Here is a 17842-nt window from a genome sequence, read left to right as displayed (position 1 = left end):
TGCATCTTGCCTCTTCTTCAGGACAGATGTGAAACCTCAATATCCCCCCCATTCGCATCTCACTATAATTTCTAACCTGTCATCAATTTAAAACCTGCCTCACAGGTGTTCTCCAGTCACTTATTCAAGGTGTTTTCCCCCAAGCACTTCTAAAATCCAGGGAGAAATTAAAGTATGACCATTAGACTAGGGCAATGGTAAGATCCACCTTGGACAAAAAGACAGCCTCAGCAAATGTAGGATTGGTATATAATGCTGAGCAGATTTTTTTTCTTTTGCTGGGAAACTTACTTGAATGTCATGCCCCGTCAGTAAACCAGATTTGAAGTTCATGACAAGTCAAGAAATTCCCAAAGCATGACAGTGAACGACTGCTTTCTGAGCATTTCTGATCAGTTTGGATAATACAGTGCATGGAAACTTTACAGTACTTGTATTATGCACTTTATAAGAACTGTTTATTTTTATCTGGAAGAAACATCTGTTCTTGGAACGTTTATATGCTTTGTTTTAGGAATGTTTCTTTTTTAGCGCAGTTGGGGGTTTCATTTGTTCAGGAGTCTCTAAGGGTGAGATGTCAATCTCTAGAGAGAGGGATAAAAGGTCATGATTTCTTGAAATGGAAAAGCGACCATTTCTCTCCGTGGCAGTTCATCCCTCAAGTGTTATTCATGAATCCTTTCAGTTCAAGCATGTTTGGACCAAGGGAAGCTCACAGTGTACATGTTCACGTGTATAGTTACTGTTCATGTAAACAATTTATCGGGAATGTGCAGAGTGTCACGGTTGGACTGCATTCACGTGTAAATTGCAATGCCAGACAGATTTTGAGGAGGGGGGAGTGTTGAAGCCCCGTCCCCTGCTTTGAGACAGAAAACCCCAAATGGTAAAAACAAACTGGGAAAAATAATTTGAAACTACCGGTAACTAAAGTTATAGCTCCCCATCAAAGTGTACATACGTACAAGTAAGTAAACCAATACCTTTGTTTACAATGTATGCCGTGCAGTGTTTCATTATCGTTTCCACTTATCCGCAAAAATGAGACATTAAAAAAATATCTGGATGTTCCAAATCCGAGCATTGTCTCTTCTTTTGGCTGCAGGCATCCTTCCATTTTTCTTTGAATTCTTGCCCTGAGTTTGAAACCCCAGATCGATGCAGTTGGCTGCTGAAGCATCTGAATTGTCCGTGCTGTGCCAGCCTTCTGGAATATTTGCCACTTGATTCCAACGCTTTACAAAATGTTTGTGGATTATGAGATGGAGCAAGAGGCAGAGGGAAAAGGGCCTTTAAGCTCCCAGCCTCCCCCAATTAGGAAAGCAGCAACAGCTGACAGGGAGGCTAAATCTGTAACATGGAAGTGGGTGTGTTTGTAAGCCAAACATCCAGACACTGCCATAAATCTGAGCAAGTTCCTGGTTCAGTTATGTACAGCCAACCACCTGTGATCTGTCACTCAACTGTGTAATATGTTTGTAGCTTTTACCTGGCTCTGGGGGTGTTTGACCTTCCGTGGGTTACAGTACATGCATTGGGAAATTGCACTATACAGTTTGTATGTTATTTCAGCTCCAGGGAAAATGGAAATGTTTCAATCAAATTTTACCAGGTGATGACCTGTGGTACTGGTGCTGCTGCAGAAGTAGTAAGGCCGAGAGGCCAGTCTTTTTTATTTTTAAGGTTACATATCTGAGTTTTTATTTTTTGCATTCATTTTGAGGCTTAACAGCAAAAGTACAATTCAGTTTTAGCCTATTTCATGAACTTTCAATTGTTGCGTCAGCATTTTCTGGAAAAACTGCAGAGTTTGCCCCTGCCGCACAGTCAGAATGTGTTTCTTCAAATTTTCTCTGGCCTGTAGCTAAAATTAGCAGTGTCTGAAAACTGAATATGAAATTGACCCTTGAAATTACAACCACACACCAGAAAACCTAAGTTTACTTCAGGGTGTCCCTGGCCTGTTGGGGCCTGGCCAGTTCCTTGTTTACCAAGGATGTACATGTACATGTTCGTTGTATACAATGTTTATTGAAATGACTCCCCTGTGTTTCATTTCCAGAAGAAATCATGGGATTGGGATGATGAGAAATTACTGATCATGCATCACCCAGTTTACAGGTAAGAGTTGCATTTCTGATTGTAACATTCTTTCTGCTGATGTCGAAATGCACAAGTTTTTTACATTAGTTTTATGGAATTGACATGACCTTGTCAGAAATGTTACAATTTCTAATAAGGACGGTAAAAAAGTTGTTTTTCTTCCTATGCACAATGCACTCAAACTCTTGAGGGACCATTACATCGATTATAATTGACAGTTGAATTGAAACCCATTAGCTAATTGCTTGACTAGACTGAAATCGTGCAGAAAGATGCTTTGTAGAGAATTGCAGAGGGATTTCTAAGTGTGGATGTTTTTAAATATGGGCTCTCTTTAGAAACAACTTTTTGTCATTGGACTGAGGAGGAGGTTGGATTTACAGAAACAGCTCTTCTGAGAAAAATGATGTACTTCTTGAATTGGAAGAGTATTTGAGGATTTACCTTTTTAATTACATGTACATGAGCCTTTGAGTTGTCTGATCCAAGTGCAAATTAAGATTCCATTTTTAGGCACCTTTCAAACACATAGCCCAAGGCGGCAGGTATGCCTCAAATCCCAGGCCATTTGGGGCATTTTTGCCAGCTATTTTGATGGGCCAACTGGGTTTGTTTGGTCAGCTCAGCTGCTCAGGAAAACTGTCCACTCCCATCCCAAAGCCCTTCCTCAGCACATTGAAGACAGCTGCGATGGCGTGCTCAGAATCACGTCAAGCATTTCTGGCTTCCGTCACAAATGGGGAATGGGTTAATCAATAAGAGGTTTGAGGTCTCTGTGTTTGAGAGGCAGTGTCTTGAGAAGTGCTGAGCATACTGAGTTTGGAAGGGGAAGTTGAAGACATGGTCTTCCACCCGCACATTATGAGCGACTCACATCAACACAGCTGTTGACATTTAAGTGGTAAACCTAAAAAGTGCTGACATGCACTGAATTCATTGACAGAGAAAAATGAGCATAAACACTAGGTTGTGAGTGTCAGTAAAATGTCAGCAAAATGCGAGTTTCTGATGTTCCCTACATTTCCTTTTCTTTCATTTTGATTCAAGCCATTTCTGAGTTATACATCTGTGTTTAATGTATGTTCAAGTTTTTGTGTTCGCTTAAAATCTTCACGTGCCTTTTTGAAAAATTTTCGAATTTATTCTGCCCTCTTTCCACAAAATTCAGAAACTACTTGATGGATTCTGAAATTCAGAAACTACTTGATGGATTCTGTATTTAAAAAAAAAAACAGTGTTCATCTGTCGTAATGTATGGCCAAGATTTTACATTTATCATATTTTTGTTCAAACACATAGATTGGCTGTTGTTAATCCTAATTGCAGCAGTAACTTTCAGACAGGGCTTAAATTGACATTGGGCAGTTGTGTGCAAGTGTCATCCTGGGTTTCAAATTTTGTTTTGCCTATAAAGTGATCATGCCGGGCACTATTGTGATTGAGGTAGTGATGTCAAAATCAGCTAACGTTAATTAAGAGATACATGTAGGAAGTCTCTAGCATACATTAAATGGACCATACACATGATGACTCTTTGTTAGACAACTTCGGTCAGTTTGTGTTCAACATTATACCCTAAAAAAGGGAAGTTTCAGAGATGCCAGTCTATCGCCATTGCAGCACATGATTTCACTAGTTCTTTGCAAAGTCCAATTTCAAAGAAACTTCCATGATGGAGGAGGGACACTGGGACTGTACAGTGGTTTAGGTCCTTCATTAAAGTTACATGTATAATCACCTTCTGATTTTACAGGATATGTACACGTATATTGTGGAAATTCCTGGAGAATCACCCCATAAAGTGATTGAATGACATCTGGAATGCATGCTCTGTCCTTCCATGCAGGGTTTTCTATGTCTCACACGACTCTCAAGACCTGAAAATCTTCAGCTACATAGCCCGCGACGGCCAGACTAATATCTTCAAGTGCAATGTCTTCAAGTCACACAAGAAGGTATAAGACCTGTGTATTGTATGATCTGTTTCACTCGTCAAGATCCTTTTTTCCCCCCTTTTATATCTATCATTACTTTAAAAAAATCATGCACGGTTAATTAACTGCAATCCAGCCGGAGCTGTTACCATCAGTGATGCGTGAATTGTAAGCGTAAGTAAACTCTGCCCTCGGGGTGATGAGATCAGCATATTGAAAGACCCTTTTAATATGAAGGAGCCCTGAGTTCTTTGAGTTGGGAGTTTTGCAAAACGTTTTAATCTTGCGGAGTTTCAGTGTGGATGCACATTCAATAAGGTGGATTCTGAAGTTCACACTAATAAGGTTTTTCCTGTAAGATACCGGTAAGATGCCCCTAAGAAAGAAAAAAAATTGAGAAGATTGGTCTTGGAGAAAAAAGCTTCCTTAGTCTGTTTCATATAGGCACCAAAAATCTATTGAATAAAATTGCCAAAAAAAAACCCTACAAAATGTGTTTCAACAGAGCTCATTCAAAGGGAATAAAAATTGAATAAGGAAAAAGAATCCCTTTGTGTCCCACAGGGAAAGTCTATTCACCCCCAAGCTGTCAAAATAGGAAAAAAAGGAAAGTCATCATTGAAGAAATTGGCACAATCAGGTACATGGTCAGTTCATGCTCATGTGAGGCTGATGCAAGCACAGCCGTTGACAATTTCCATCCAGGCTCGTCAAAGACATTGACTGCTTTCAGTGATCCGGGCACAGCATGCTTTCTTTCGGAAACTCATGAGTCATTTTGTTAGTGCTAGGTGCGATATTCTCTAGTTTCACATGCACACCCAGGCTAGAGCACCTTGGGAGCAATCTCTCTCCCTTGCCTACTCAAATGTTGAGGTGAGGTAGTGGGCCTCACTAATACATGACCTGATCTCACAACATGAGTATTAGGGTCATTATCTTCCTCAGTATGTTTTGTTTGAGGTTGCTTGAGAAAGAGCAACATAAACCGTTTGCTTCATAGTATCACTCAGTTTGGTATCCTGATGAAAGTGGACATTATGAGAGTGGAAAAAGTCGAGGGTTCCCATTGATTTAGATTGTGAAAGATTCTTTTATTAAGGCCTGTAACTCAGGGGACTTATGACTCATTTTGCTAGATTGAATCACCTTTGTGCATTGCATATTCTACACATTCCGGTACATATTTTTTACAACTTTGATTTACTTTCTTAGAATTTCTAAGCAGTATTCCCCCATGAAAAAAATTAATAGTGTATCTTTCATCTTCTCAGTCAGTGAGTTCCATATGCTTATCAATATTTTCCCATGGTCCCATACAACTGTCTTTCTGGTGTAGTTTTTGGTTTAAATTGCAAAAGCTCTTTGTGCAATATTCCCTGCAAACTCGTGAAGTCTCACTTTAATACTGAGCTTTTAAGAAAAACACATTTACTGGTCATAATACCCGCGCTGAAACCATACCCCCTCATCTTGCCCTTTGAATTTTTATGAGGTTGTGTAATGAAACTTGGGTGGAATTCCCATTACTGCACTGTGATCCTTTTCTCTTGGCATCGGCAAAAACAGGCGTTAAATACATAATGCATTTAGAAAAGCTTCCGGAGGCTCAGGAAAATAGTTTGAATGAAACATGAGCTTGCTGATGCTATCTGATCTCCACATGTATGACTTCCCTCATTGAGGTCGAGTTTGGGTGGCCTGTTCTTTACACAGGTTTCTTGTTCTCGCACTCGAACCGTGGGAACACGACTCAAGGACACTGTTCTCGGAACAGAATCACACACCACCTCCTCGTCAGGATTTTACACGAACACACTGGAAAACTCGTGAGATTTGATTTTTGAAAAGCTGCAAAAACTATCGAGACGGCTTACTGAACTGGAGACAATGGAAAGTTTTGCACGATTAACTTTAAATTAATCGAAAGATATGATTTGTTTAATGGAAAAGAATTTAGCTCAAACATTAGCTCTTGAAGAATGTACAAGGACGCCGCCATGTTGCATTTTTGTTGCATGTTGCTTGCATGCTACAAGTAACTAGTAGCGATAACCGGTTGTCCGTTTCTAGCGTTCAAGTGGCCGACCCACAAACAACAATTCGAGCTGTTCCTGAACATACGAGAACAAGCCCCCCCCCAACTCAGCCTATGTGTCTTTAGGGCAAAGAACACTTGTGGTACCTGTCTATCACCTACCTCATACTGGCTTGTTTTACTCACATACGTACATGTGCATTTACATGGATCTGGGGGACAAAGTGAAAGTGGTAATAGTTTCATCCTTCTAAAGCATTTTGCAGTTAACACATGTCGATGTCAAGGCTCAATGTACCGAGGTAAAAGCGCATGAACTTTAACGTGGGGAAGCCCTTGGGATTCTCTGCATGGAGATTGAGTTTACCTCATATCCAAAGTCACTAATGATTTGCACTTGACGCATTTTTGTGAGTCAAGACATTGAGAAATATCTCAATTGCAGCCATGTTCTGGATGTGAGGGCTGACTTTGGGGATGGGGTTGCCCACTCATCAGAGACAGAATGAGTTCATGCGTAAGACAACCAGCAATGCTACATCTAACATTGGACTCTAGTTGTGCATCACAAGAGGGCGCCACATTAGTTTCACGATGGGGTGGCCTATTGCCACCCGCTATAAATCAGTGCATTGAATTCAGTAAGAAAATATTGCCTCCTGGGGTAATAAATGAAGGCAAGAACTCTTGGTTAATACTTGGTGCAAAAGTGCACTGTACATGTTATTTTGTGACATCAAATACTCATGTAGCCATAGTCATGCTTTAGAAAGTATCTCAGTAATTAATGAACTGATGTCTAGGTTGACTGATTGGTACATACCCCTGTATATGAGATGACCTGCAAGTTTACGTTCTGGTGTCATTTAAAAATTTGGCTTTATATGAAACAAGGATCATCAAAGCTTTGTTGAGATCTCCACATGAGCGAATCAGTGCATAGCACTGCACTGAGATGTGCAGTCCCCTTGGTTTTTTTTGGTGGGGGGGTCCACAAGCCTCGTTCTTTCTCACGATGTTCCGTGGTCTTTTTACTGATGCAGAGCCAAGCCATGCGCATCGTGCGCAGCATTGGCCAGGCCTTCGAAGTGTGCCACAAGCTGAGCATCCAGCATGCGTCCACGACGGGTGACGGACAGGCAGACGGAGAGAGCGACAAACAGGGTGAGGAACAGGCCACAGAGCCCAGCCCCAGCCACAGTGAGTATTCCGCACTTTGCATACCCTTCAATTTGTGAAGAGTGGGACGAGAAACTCATTGTTGCGGCATATGCTTACATTTTACCAGGGGTGTGATTTGTCCGGATTTTTCCGGATTTCCAGAATTTCTGTGAGACTATCCGGAATTTCTGTAAAGCAAAGACTACAAGATTTGGTGCGAAACTAAGCGAAAGACTTGCACAAGTTTAAGTGTATAGCATGCGCTTTTGGGTTGTTACTCCCCCTGGACATGTGCCAGATACATAGGTAATAGTACATTGAACGGAGGGGGTATCATTGTTAAAACATAGGGACCCAGGCCAGCGGTATGATTGTTGTGTACTGAACGTACTTTACGTTCGCTGTGTGTGTATGCATGGTACACTTGTTGTCGTTGCATGCACTGTGTACAACTTGCGTCTGTCTGCCGTTTTGTTTCGTTCTCGTGGTCTAATGTCATCGACGTCCATCAAAAATGTCATACAACAAGGTAGTAGGTAGGGCAGGGGATATGAATGTAGACAAAGGATTCAAGAATTCTTGGAAATTTTCCTGGCTGGAAACCGAGGTGGACAAAGAATTAACCAAGGGGAAATTGATATATTATCGTGACTTTCTTGTGAAAATAGACAAACCTGGGTAGTACTGTAGTCAACACAAAAACTATATGCCCTGGTGTCACAAGTAATGCAGTACTCATCTGTGTGAGACAGTTTTCAGTTTTAATAAATTGTAATAGAATTTTGTGGATCACTGCATGCGTGTGTGTCACTTCTAGGTCTTTGATTGTCACGAGTTATAGCTTATATGTATAATTGCAATTGAAGTGAATGAGGACAAGGGTTTTGTTGCAGTAAATGTTATAATTGTATCCCTCAAAGTAAGAACAGCTCTTGTGGTGGCTTACACGTAGCACCTGAATCTCCTCCTATAATCAAATAGATATGCCGCAAATTGTAAGGAAGCTGTGGCCAACCCGACTTGCAAAACCCTCCGATGAATGTTTCGGGGATTTTTCATTTTCCCCAAATCACACCCCTGATTTACATGTGTCTTGAGTACAAAACAATCTCAATAAATGGCGCTAGCCTTGGTACATGTACATGTATATTGCATACCAACCAGAGCTAAGTAGGTTAATAATCATCCAACCTTAATGTATGCTTGTCCAAACCGTTTACTCACATCAGTGGCAGAAATACACAATACATACAATGTATGGCTGTGACGTGCATAAAACATTAAAGGTACATGTACATACCAGGTAGGATCCCCTCCACAAGCATAGACCTGTAGTTTGGTTACATGTAGTTTTGCGCAGGAGAGAGCAAATCGAGTTTGTTGTTTTGACGTGTCACCCATTTTGTCATTCCGATGACATTGGAAAATCTGTTTGTGAAAAATGCTGTTGTTGGCAGGCGTTGCTTACTCTCGTTCTCCAACGGCAGGAACTCGACCCAAGAACACTGTTCTTGGAAGAGGATCACGCACCACCTCCTCATTCAGGGTTTTACAGGAACAATCGAAAAAACTCGTTGGATATTGATTTTTGAACAGCAGCAAAAATAGTGTTTTGCAAAATTAATATTGATACTTTTCCTTAACACAGAAATGTATGTTTCTTGTTAAATAAAAAAGAATTCAGCCCAGTTATCCAAACGTTAACCCTTGAAGAGCGTACATGTACATGGATGCCACCAACTTCTAGGATAATCAATAATTCATTCCCGTCATCTGACTCATGAACAATAGATTGAGTTGTTGAACATATGAGAACAAGCCACCCAAACTCAGCCATCATGCCAGCTTGTGTCTCAAGTTTTAATGGTGATACTGTTGATGTCTTTTGTGCCTCCCAGAACGAGCAGTGGATGGGGGCAACGAGGCCAAGCCCCGCCCCCTCTCAGCAGATGTTGCCAAGGAAGCTCCCAAGATTGACAACCAGGAGATCAAGATGCCGGAGCGACCGGCCAGCGCTCAGCCGGAGATGATGAGCAAGCACCCGTTCTTCATCTCTCACTCACAGCAGAGGGTACGTACTGTATTGGGGCAGAAATCAGTAGCACTCATTTCATGCAGTGCCCACAGACCTCGCCAATCAATCAGGCCTAATCCGAGTCAGAAGTTTTGTTTATGGCTGTGGCATTTCACTGTAGCACACAAATGACAAAACAACGTAAGCCATAGCCACCATATGCCAATTTTGGACATGACCTGGCACCTACATGTAGGGTGACGACCACTGTATGAAAGCATGGAAGATTTGCATGCCAGATTTTGGGGGAAAAAATCAAGAAGCTTTGTAAAATGGTCAGACATGCATGATCAAACTGCTACACTGCTAATGTTGGATGTTGTATACAGGGTCAGTAGGTAGCCAATGTCTTGTATTCCTGCTAATTAAGCAACAAGAACTTTTGATTCTGAAATTTATTGGGTCACTCATCATTTCTCCATTTCATTGAAGTCCTTTTAATCTTCTCTCCCTCCCCCCATTTGTTTCAGTTCTCAGCCTTCGTCCCACCGGTCAGCATGGGCTACGACGACCCCAGCATGTCCCACATGGCCTCGTTGTCGCTCTACCACCAACGCCAGCTCCTGCAGCAGCAATTACAGCAGCAGGAAGCCCAGACGCAGGTGGCGCTGGCCCAGGTGCAGCTGCTGAAGGACCAGCTGTCAGCCGAGACCTCGGCGAGGATGGAGTCCCAGGTTAGCCACGGAGTAGATTTAGAATACCACCCAAAGAATCTGTGCATCAATTTGTCGCATTGTCTATTGACTGTTAATGACAGACACAGCTTTGGGGTACTTTTTTTTTTCCGTTTTCAAAATTCTTCAAAAATTCATCATTTCATTCAATGGACGTTTCTAGCTGTACGAAGTAATCTTTAGGCACTATTCTAAGGTGACAGGTGACCTTCATTGACGCCCGAGTATTTCAGCCAGGCTGTAGCCTTGTAAAAAGAGCCCAGATTATGCAGTGTCATGTAACTCTCTTTTGGTCACGAACCGGGCTCAGTGCACTGCTGACCTCTTTTCAATAGGGGCCAGATTAGCGTGCAGCGGTGCTGTGTGGTTCATTGCTGCGGTGGTGTAGCGCTTTTGTCCCCGGTGGTAATCGGCTCGCTCTCAATGCCCCAAACCCTGGTATACGGTTTCAAAACAAGGCTGGATTATCACCACTTTTGAGAGTGAAAAATGTCGATAACGCCCAGCAGCCTGGTCTTTTTTTCGGAGTACGGTCTTTTGTTACAGGGCCCTGTTTCCTTTGTCCGAGTTCGGAGACCCCGGCCCCGCATGTAAACCATACGTCTCCGATTCCGGAGTTCCCGGCAGGAAGTGGTTAATTCCAAAGCTGATTGGAAGCAGTTGTTTATTTTATGCAGTTTCTGGTGAAACCATTGCCAGTTCACCAGTTCACAAATTTCTTGTGCCTGAGCATTGGAACTTTCACTCACTGGTTGTGTGGAATTTATATTTAGCATGTACATGTAGCTGCACCATCTCTTGGGACGAACAATCCAGTGGCTCATGATAAACGCACCCCTACTTGGATTACAGAGATTTATTCTGGTGTTGCATAGAATTTGTCAAGGTACATGCACTGTGGAATAATCCATTTGCGAGTTAAATTTGAATAAAATCTGATACACTGAGTTGTCTGACTGCACTTAAACATAATGATTTGAATTCCCCAGACTAAAGACACTGTTGCTATACCTCGTGATTCGGGGCAAGCTTTTGCATAGCGACCACCATCTCTGGAATGGACTGGTTCCTTTGTGCCCTTCTTATCCATTGAGAACAGTGTATTGTTGCAAGGTATCTCTTATGTAACTAAGCAATAGTGGTTTTTGTAAGGAGAATTCAAGTTATGTTTTTGCGTGAATTTAAAGAACTCAGTGTACCAGATTTGGGTCAAAGTTAACTTCAAAAGGCTTATTGGTCCAGATTCTGTAAAAGCATACATCCTCTGAGTATGTACAAGTATATTTTAGTATGTGTATTTTTCCATGTGTTTTGCTTTGCTGTCGAATGTACCCTGCAAGGTCAGGATTTCGTCATGATTACATAATTTGGGGTTTCTTCTGATTTACATGTAATAGGCAAGAATTCACCAACTCATGGTGCACAACCGTGAGCTCCTGATGCACCAGCAAGAACTAGTCCTGCACATCCAGGAACTAGAGATGAAGCTCAGTGGTACTTCGCCCAGCCCCGGTAACCCATTCACCAACATGCAGCAGACGCCCACGGCCCAGCCTATGTCCCAGCCCACGGCCCAACCCGCTGAGGTGACCATACCCAAGCCGGGGGATGTCCTCCTGCCAGAGTTTCCTTTGCTGGCTGACAGCCTGCCCTTTGACCTGGTGGACCGGAACACGGAGGAACCTGAACCAGAGGATCTGTTCGACAACTATGAAGCCATCAAGAAGCATCGGGAGGAGACCAACCAGATGAACATCTCGCAGAAGCAAGCAGGGGATCGGAGTAGCGGCAGCACTTCAGACAGCAACAACGACATCTTCGGCCGTGGTCCCACCCTCCCGGATGGCCACAATGCTGACGATTATGATGACCTGAATGAGAGCCAGGAGGAGTTGGTCACCACCAGCCTGAAGAAGCTCAACATCCTCTCCGACCCCCCTGAGGGCGACAGCTTTGGCCCTGCTGAACGGGACATGTTTGAGACGCCCACCATCGAGCGGCCCAAGAAGATGGGCAGAGAGCGCGCCTCGACACCCAACGATGGGGTCCGGGTGATTGTGCCGGTTCCCATGCAGGACTCGACAGGGAACAAGCTGGAGCTGAACGTCTCCCCCCTGGCAGAGGCTCCGGCCAGCAAATCACCGAAGCAGCGCCGCCGGCATCCTCACAGTAGCAAGCCACAGAGACAACAGCAACAAAAGCAGCAACAGGAGGAACAATATCCAAACTTGTTTGAGATTTCCACCAACAACAACAGCAGCGGTCTGACCGACTCCTCGGGGACATTAACCGAGCGATCACCCCTCAACATCAACTTCAACCACAACTCCCAAGGCCAGAGCCTCTCCGATTCCAGGCTGACAAATGCCAGCAACCACTTCTCCCAGCCTGTCCTCCACTCCACTTCTCTGAGTATCCACAGCCCTGGGGCTCTGTCGGAGGGCAGCCTGAGTCCCCATGGCAATGAGCTGTCAATTCCAGAAACCAAACTCCACATCAGTTTCTCCGACGATGAAAACACAGAGAACTCAGAAGACTCCGGTGTTCCTCGACCGCCCAGGGCACTAGAGGCCCTGAACTTTGATGAGTTAGAAGTTTTAGAGACATAGAACTGGCCAGCAGTGGGTCGGACTCTTTAATCACTGCAACCTGCCAATCTGCTTGGCATGTTACTGCAATGACTGAGCCGCATTCCAGTTAGATATTTGGTGGCTACAGCTTTGACTCTGCCCTTTCCATGCAGAGGTGAATATTCACAGCTGTGGACAACAATACCTGTTTTGGATGTTATCGAAGAAATGTTTGACTCCATAGTTAGTGTCATTTGGGTGTTTTGGAATGGTGAAGTTGCTTACAGATTAGCCAAACTCCGACTTCTCCAACATCACAGCATGGAATCAATTTTCATGGTGCTCTGAGGCAGAAAAGATTTGCGCAGCAAATTTAAGTCCTGAGCGAAAATCAGTGTACAGAGTCCTTTGCTTGGAGACATGTTACCAAAATTTGGCCCCAAGTTAATGGAGGTGCCATGCAGGAAATGTCGCTTAGCAACTTTTTCTAAGCAAAATTCCGCTGAGAGCCACAAAAGATAGGCATTGTGGGACAATTTGGCCGGTAACCAATTTGTGCTAAGTGAAGACTTTTATTGCTTACAAGCCAAACTGCTCTGTGAACTGGACTCCTTCGTGTATGCACTCGGCACTTCCTTAAAATGAGTGTCTTGACCTGCGTTCAAATTTTGTGCTACAGGTGTATAGTTTTTCAATTTAATCGAGAATGCATCCGAATGCAGGTCTGAGATTTTCTAAGCAGTTTTTCAATGCCAGCTTGTAATTGCATGGCTGTAAAAGGCATAATTGCAAAAGTTTTTAATACAAGCATAGATGCATATGGCATGTCAGGGTGCTGTACAGATGCTAAAAAAGCAACATGGACTCTGAAAACAAATGATTTGTATCATAGAGGGTCTGAGAGTGAAGTCTGACATAACGTGAAAAGATGAGAATGCATCATCACGGTTAATGGGTTGCCTAACTGCCTTGTGAAGTCAACGTGGACATTGCATGCCATTGTGGGTAACATTCTCACATTCCTTATGTAGTGTTGATCCCAAACCATCAGAGTACACAGAATCACTTTGGTCAGATCCTAAGGAAATTGGAAGCTAACAATTACCCTGGGATTTAGGCGTTGAGTGTCCAATCATTTGGGATGGATGGAACGTTCCATTTGGAACGCCTTGGAGTGTGGCATCACCATCAAAATACTGCCTAATGATGGCCTATGCACAAAGTTGACGGTTCCAATGAAATGGTCCAACGAGATGTAAATGTTCCCGACTTTTGAGACACTCCCTTTGAGTTAATAACTGTTGAAAAATATCGCTGCCGAAACATTTGTTACGGAAAATGGATTGCAATCCATTCTGTGGTAGACATGCTATAGAAGGGTTTAGCGGTCGCTGTTCATAATTTGTACAGGTTGTATATATTTTGAGAGTGGCATTGGGCAGTTATCTTGATTTGAAGCAAAATTGGCTCCGACAAGCACTGTCTGCTTGAGATGGGCCTTTCCCAATGCCACATGTAAATTGAGATGTACACGTAAGTTGTATCGTGAATTGGCGCCCTCAAACAGGCAGGACTGTTGTTGATAATTCCTTGGAGGTACATGTCGATCCTTTTCTGACAAATTTTTCCAAGCGGTAAATAAGCTCCATTAATGTAAATGAATAGGAATTGGAAATGAGGGAGAGACTACAACAGTGAACTTTTTACCAGGGAGACAGGTGTTGGATTCCATGATGGAATATCAAAGCCTGCGTCACTCTGAAGTTGCCTCAGAAGGTTGCATTTTTAAAAAAATGATAAAATATCTTGCATGTATTTACTTATTCCATAATATTATATTTTGTGTTTTCCACAATGTGTTAGTCGACAAGTCATCCAGTCTCTGGTCAAATCACACAAGCCATTCCAAAAATGTGTAACGTTTCTCTTATTGTAGCCCAGGTTAATAGTGAACAAGCCTGTGATTGGTTTCTTGTAGGCCTACTCCATTGTCTGTTTTGGTAAACATGGCCGCCAAAATTGAAAGATAATTCATATTCACCAAGATCTTACAAAACAGATTGAAGCAAAGATCAAATTGGAGCACTATGTAAATAGCATAAACTTAACTGTGACATTAGTATGTCCATCTCACAGGGTATTTGATAGAAATTCAGAAATGTCTGACAATTCAGAAATTTGTGCAGAATATTTTTGATAAAAGCCTGTCTTGCACGCACGTCATTGTTTTTGAACTTGCCATGAAATGAACTCACTGGTATTCATGCAGCATCGTCTGTGTTCTGTAAATTGTTGAGATGTTAACGTTTTCAAGTGTGGTTTTCTGTCTAAAAAGGTTCCACCGAATTTAACTTTTGCCATGAATATAACTGTTTCTCCCAAACTGTTGTACATTTTGATTTACAAGTTATTTGAAAACATTCAGAAAGATTGTAACTTTTTCAAGAAATTCAATCCTAGTTCGTGTTTTGAAAAGTCTGAACAATCCCACCAATTGAAGGCATTATTTTGAAAAAAAAGAGTTAATTTGGAACCGTGCTACAGTTTGCATTTTCTTGTCAATATTCCATTGAAAGTTAGGAGCATGTGTTATGTATTAATCATTGTGTGAAAGTCTAAAACAAATCATGTAAAACAAGTAAATAAAGTTTTTAACAGTAAGTGTAAAATTATTGTTTTAACTGAGTATTCCTGATGCAAAAGTGTGAAATATAGAAGAGACTAGAGCAAAGTGTATTTTTATGTGAAATGAAATTTATATAATTAGTATCTAGGCCTGCTGCATATTCATGTTAATAATTTGAGATATATACATATTCATATTTATGGGCTGTCACGTGTAAACTCATTTTTTTAATTGTAAGTATATGTAAATGAGATTGGCATCATTGGGCTGCATGTTTCAAGGATGCATGCTTGCATGGTTACTTATGGTTGTATTCAGTTTTTAGTTTCTGAGATGGTGTTAAGTAGGTATACGTAGAGCTAGATTTTCGGCTAATGTATTTGATGTCTTTTATTCTGTTTTTGTTAGTGGTCAGAAAGACTTTGGCTCTCACGTGATCGCCCTTTCCATCGATGTGGAATTTTTGACCAGAAACAACAGGAATCTTGGAAATTGTATTTACTGGTATGCAAGTTTGGTGCATTAATCGTTCATCGGTTCATGTCTTTTGTTCCCTGACATTTTCTCCAACCTTGCTATTAGTTGTTTCTTGTGGTGTCATTGTCCAACGTTTTTGCTTAGTTGCTTTAGGGTGGACAATGACATGCATAACTCCAGTCATAATTCAGCCAAATGGTCATGGCAAGCATTCTGGTTGGAAAACGGTCTCCAGGAGCAATATTATCAATCAGGTTTAAAATTCTGTATTCAGAGGTGCTTTTAGTTTGATGTTTTCTTTTGTTTCTCAAAGTTATTTCTTAAAAGTTTTGGTTTCAGTTTGTTTTAAATTTGCCAAAATATGTTCGGGTAGTCGGCAGTGGTCTTGTAAAATTATGGTTTTCAGTATTATGAGTATAACTAAATCAGGTCGAGTGTTGGTGGCAAAATATTGTTGTTCTTTGGAATTAGGTGATGTAAAAATTGTAACATTGCATAGATTTATGTTATTTAATTTGGTTTAACTGTTATTTAAAATGAAGGATTTGGTTGACCTCGGGGGTTTATATTAGACAGGGGTAAGTTTGAGCAGTTAGAAATTGTCAACCTATGGTCAATTTTGACTGGTAAAGGATGTATGAAGTATATGCCAGTCACCAGGCAAAATCGACCAGTGGTTAACAGACGATTGAACTTGCCCCTAGATAAAGCAGCTGTGAAGTGTCTTCTAAGAATTCAAAATTTTATCACTTTCGACTTCTCGTTTCAAGGTTGAATTCAGACTTCCATAATTTCTTTGTGATTTCTTACCACTTTGAGCTCTTTTGTTCGTAGTTTATGTAGTTGTATGTTATAAAACACCACCACAGTTGGGACTTTAGTTTAAGTATTCTTGTGAAACATGAACCGTATTTCAAAGATTGACTTGCACCGGGGATATGTAAATTAATTTTGGATTTTTGCCCTGCCTGACCTGTCTTTTTTAATACTGTATGCTTATTGTATGCCTTTGAAGACTTGTGAAAAAACCCACAAGCGTGCAAGACGTCTGCACTAGTAAGCAGAAGGTCTTGGGGTAGAGTCCCACCTGAGTACGCTTGTAGATTTTTTTCACAAGCCTTCAGGGGCATACACTGAGCATACAGTGTTAAAAAATACACGGCGGGCAGGGCAAAAATCCAAAATTAATCAAGAACCCGTTTTGTATATTAGAATGCATTTATGTATTGAGCAGCCACCAAAAACGGTTAGCGGTTAATTATTCAGTTATGTAAATTTTTATCATTTGCCAATGCCAGCCATGTTGTGTTAAATATAAGTAATATGTATGGTGTTATTTTATGTAATCACACAATATTTGCTTAAGGGAATAAAAGATCTTCAAGACAGTGAAGGGTTGTATTTAGTGCCTTATGGTGTCCGTGCTTGAGTAATCGAAAGAGCTTGTAGCAAGCAAACATCTTCGTATACACACCACTAGTGGATGCTTGTTCGCGTGCGATTTACACCTGCAACATTTATTCCAGCGCAGGTGACTTAAGTACCACTTTTAGCAATGTCTCCACACCTTCACGTTCCAAAAGTCATATAATTATTGCATACTTCTTGACAAAAGTTCCAATCCGTCTCGGCCAGTAGAAGTGTGCAAAGTGGATTTAAGCGAGAACAAAAAATGGCTTTCAAGAGGTGAGAAATTTGACCATTTTGGAATTCGTAAATTTACGAACGTAGTAAATTTACGAACGAACCTCATGCCCAGAAATAACTGATAAATAAAATGATTGCTAAAAGCACATAAAGATAGTAGTAAGACTTAGGTCCCTCGAAAATTATTCTTTGAGGTAAGCTGTCATTTTGAGGGTGCGTGTTAAGACGCATTTTTCGAAATTGTCAGCAGTTCGTTTCCTATTCGGCGAAGCTCGCTCAAGTGTTCATGCGACGCACCCGTGCTCCTTTGCTATTGACATGGGCGGAGATTTTTTTTATCGCATGAGGGAGGGGGCATGATTTCTCAAAGATCAGTACGGCCTCCATCCCAGGTGAGATTGTGACGCTGGCAAGCGCGGAGTACATTTTGAAAATGATGCGCACTGTCAGTGATTTGAGAAGTGGGGTGATTGTTATATTAGTAATATTTCTCACTTCAAAAGGTTGGGGGATACACCCCCATCCTCCAGGGGTATCT

General features: G+C 41.7%; 1 protein-coding gene across 10 annotated transcripts in view; it reads left to right on the top strand.

Moving 5' to 3' along the window:
* LOC110983868 (uncharacterized) overlaps positions 1-17050 on the top strand; it is a 92202-nt gene extending 75152 nt beyond the window's left edge. For all 10 annotated transcript variants that reach the window (XM_022243492.2, XM_022243496.2, XM_022243495.2 and 7 more), the window contains 6 exons: positions 2063-2121; positions 3950-4058; positions 7119-7275; positions 9135-9307; positions 9781-9984; positions 11382-17050. In XM_022243492.2, coding sequence (XP_022099184.2) covers positions 2063-2121; positions 3950-4058; positions 7119-7275; positions 9135-9307; positions 9781-9984; positions 11382-12593 — 1914 coding nt within the window. In that variant the 3' untranslated portion in view covers positions 12594-17050. The remainder of the gene's footprint in view (positions 1-2062; positions 2122-3949; positions 4059-7118; positions 7276-9134; positions 9308-9780; positions 9985-11381) is intronic.
* Positions 17051-17842: the final 792 nt, after the last annotated feature.

The sequence above is a fragment of the Acanthaster planci genome, linkage group LG11, assembly GCF_054643075.1.
Source record: "Acanthaster planci isolate LZ-2023a linkage group LG11, COTS_SCS, whole genome shotgun sequence".
Classification (NCBI taxonomy): Eukaryota; Metazoa; Echinodermata; class Asteroidea; order Valvatida; family Acanthasteridae; genus Acanthaster; species Acanthaster planci.
The sequence above is the reverse complement of the archived record's forward strand: the minus strand, read 5'-3'. Positions and strand labels throughout refer to the sequence as shown.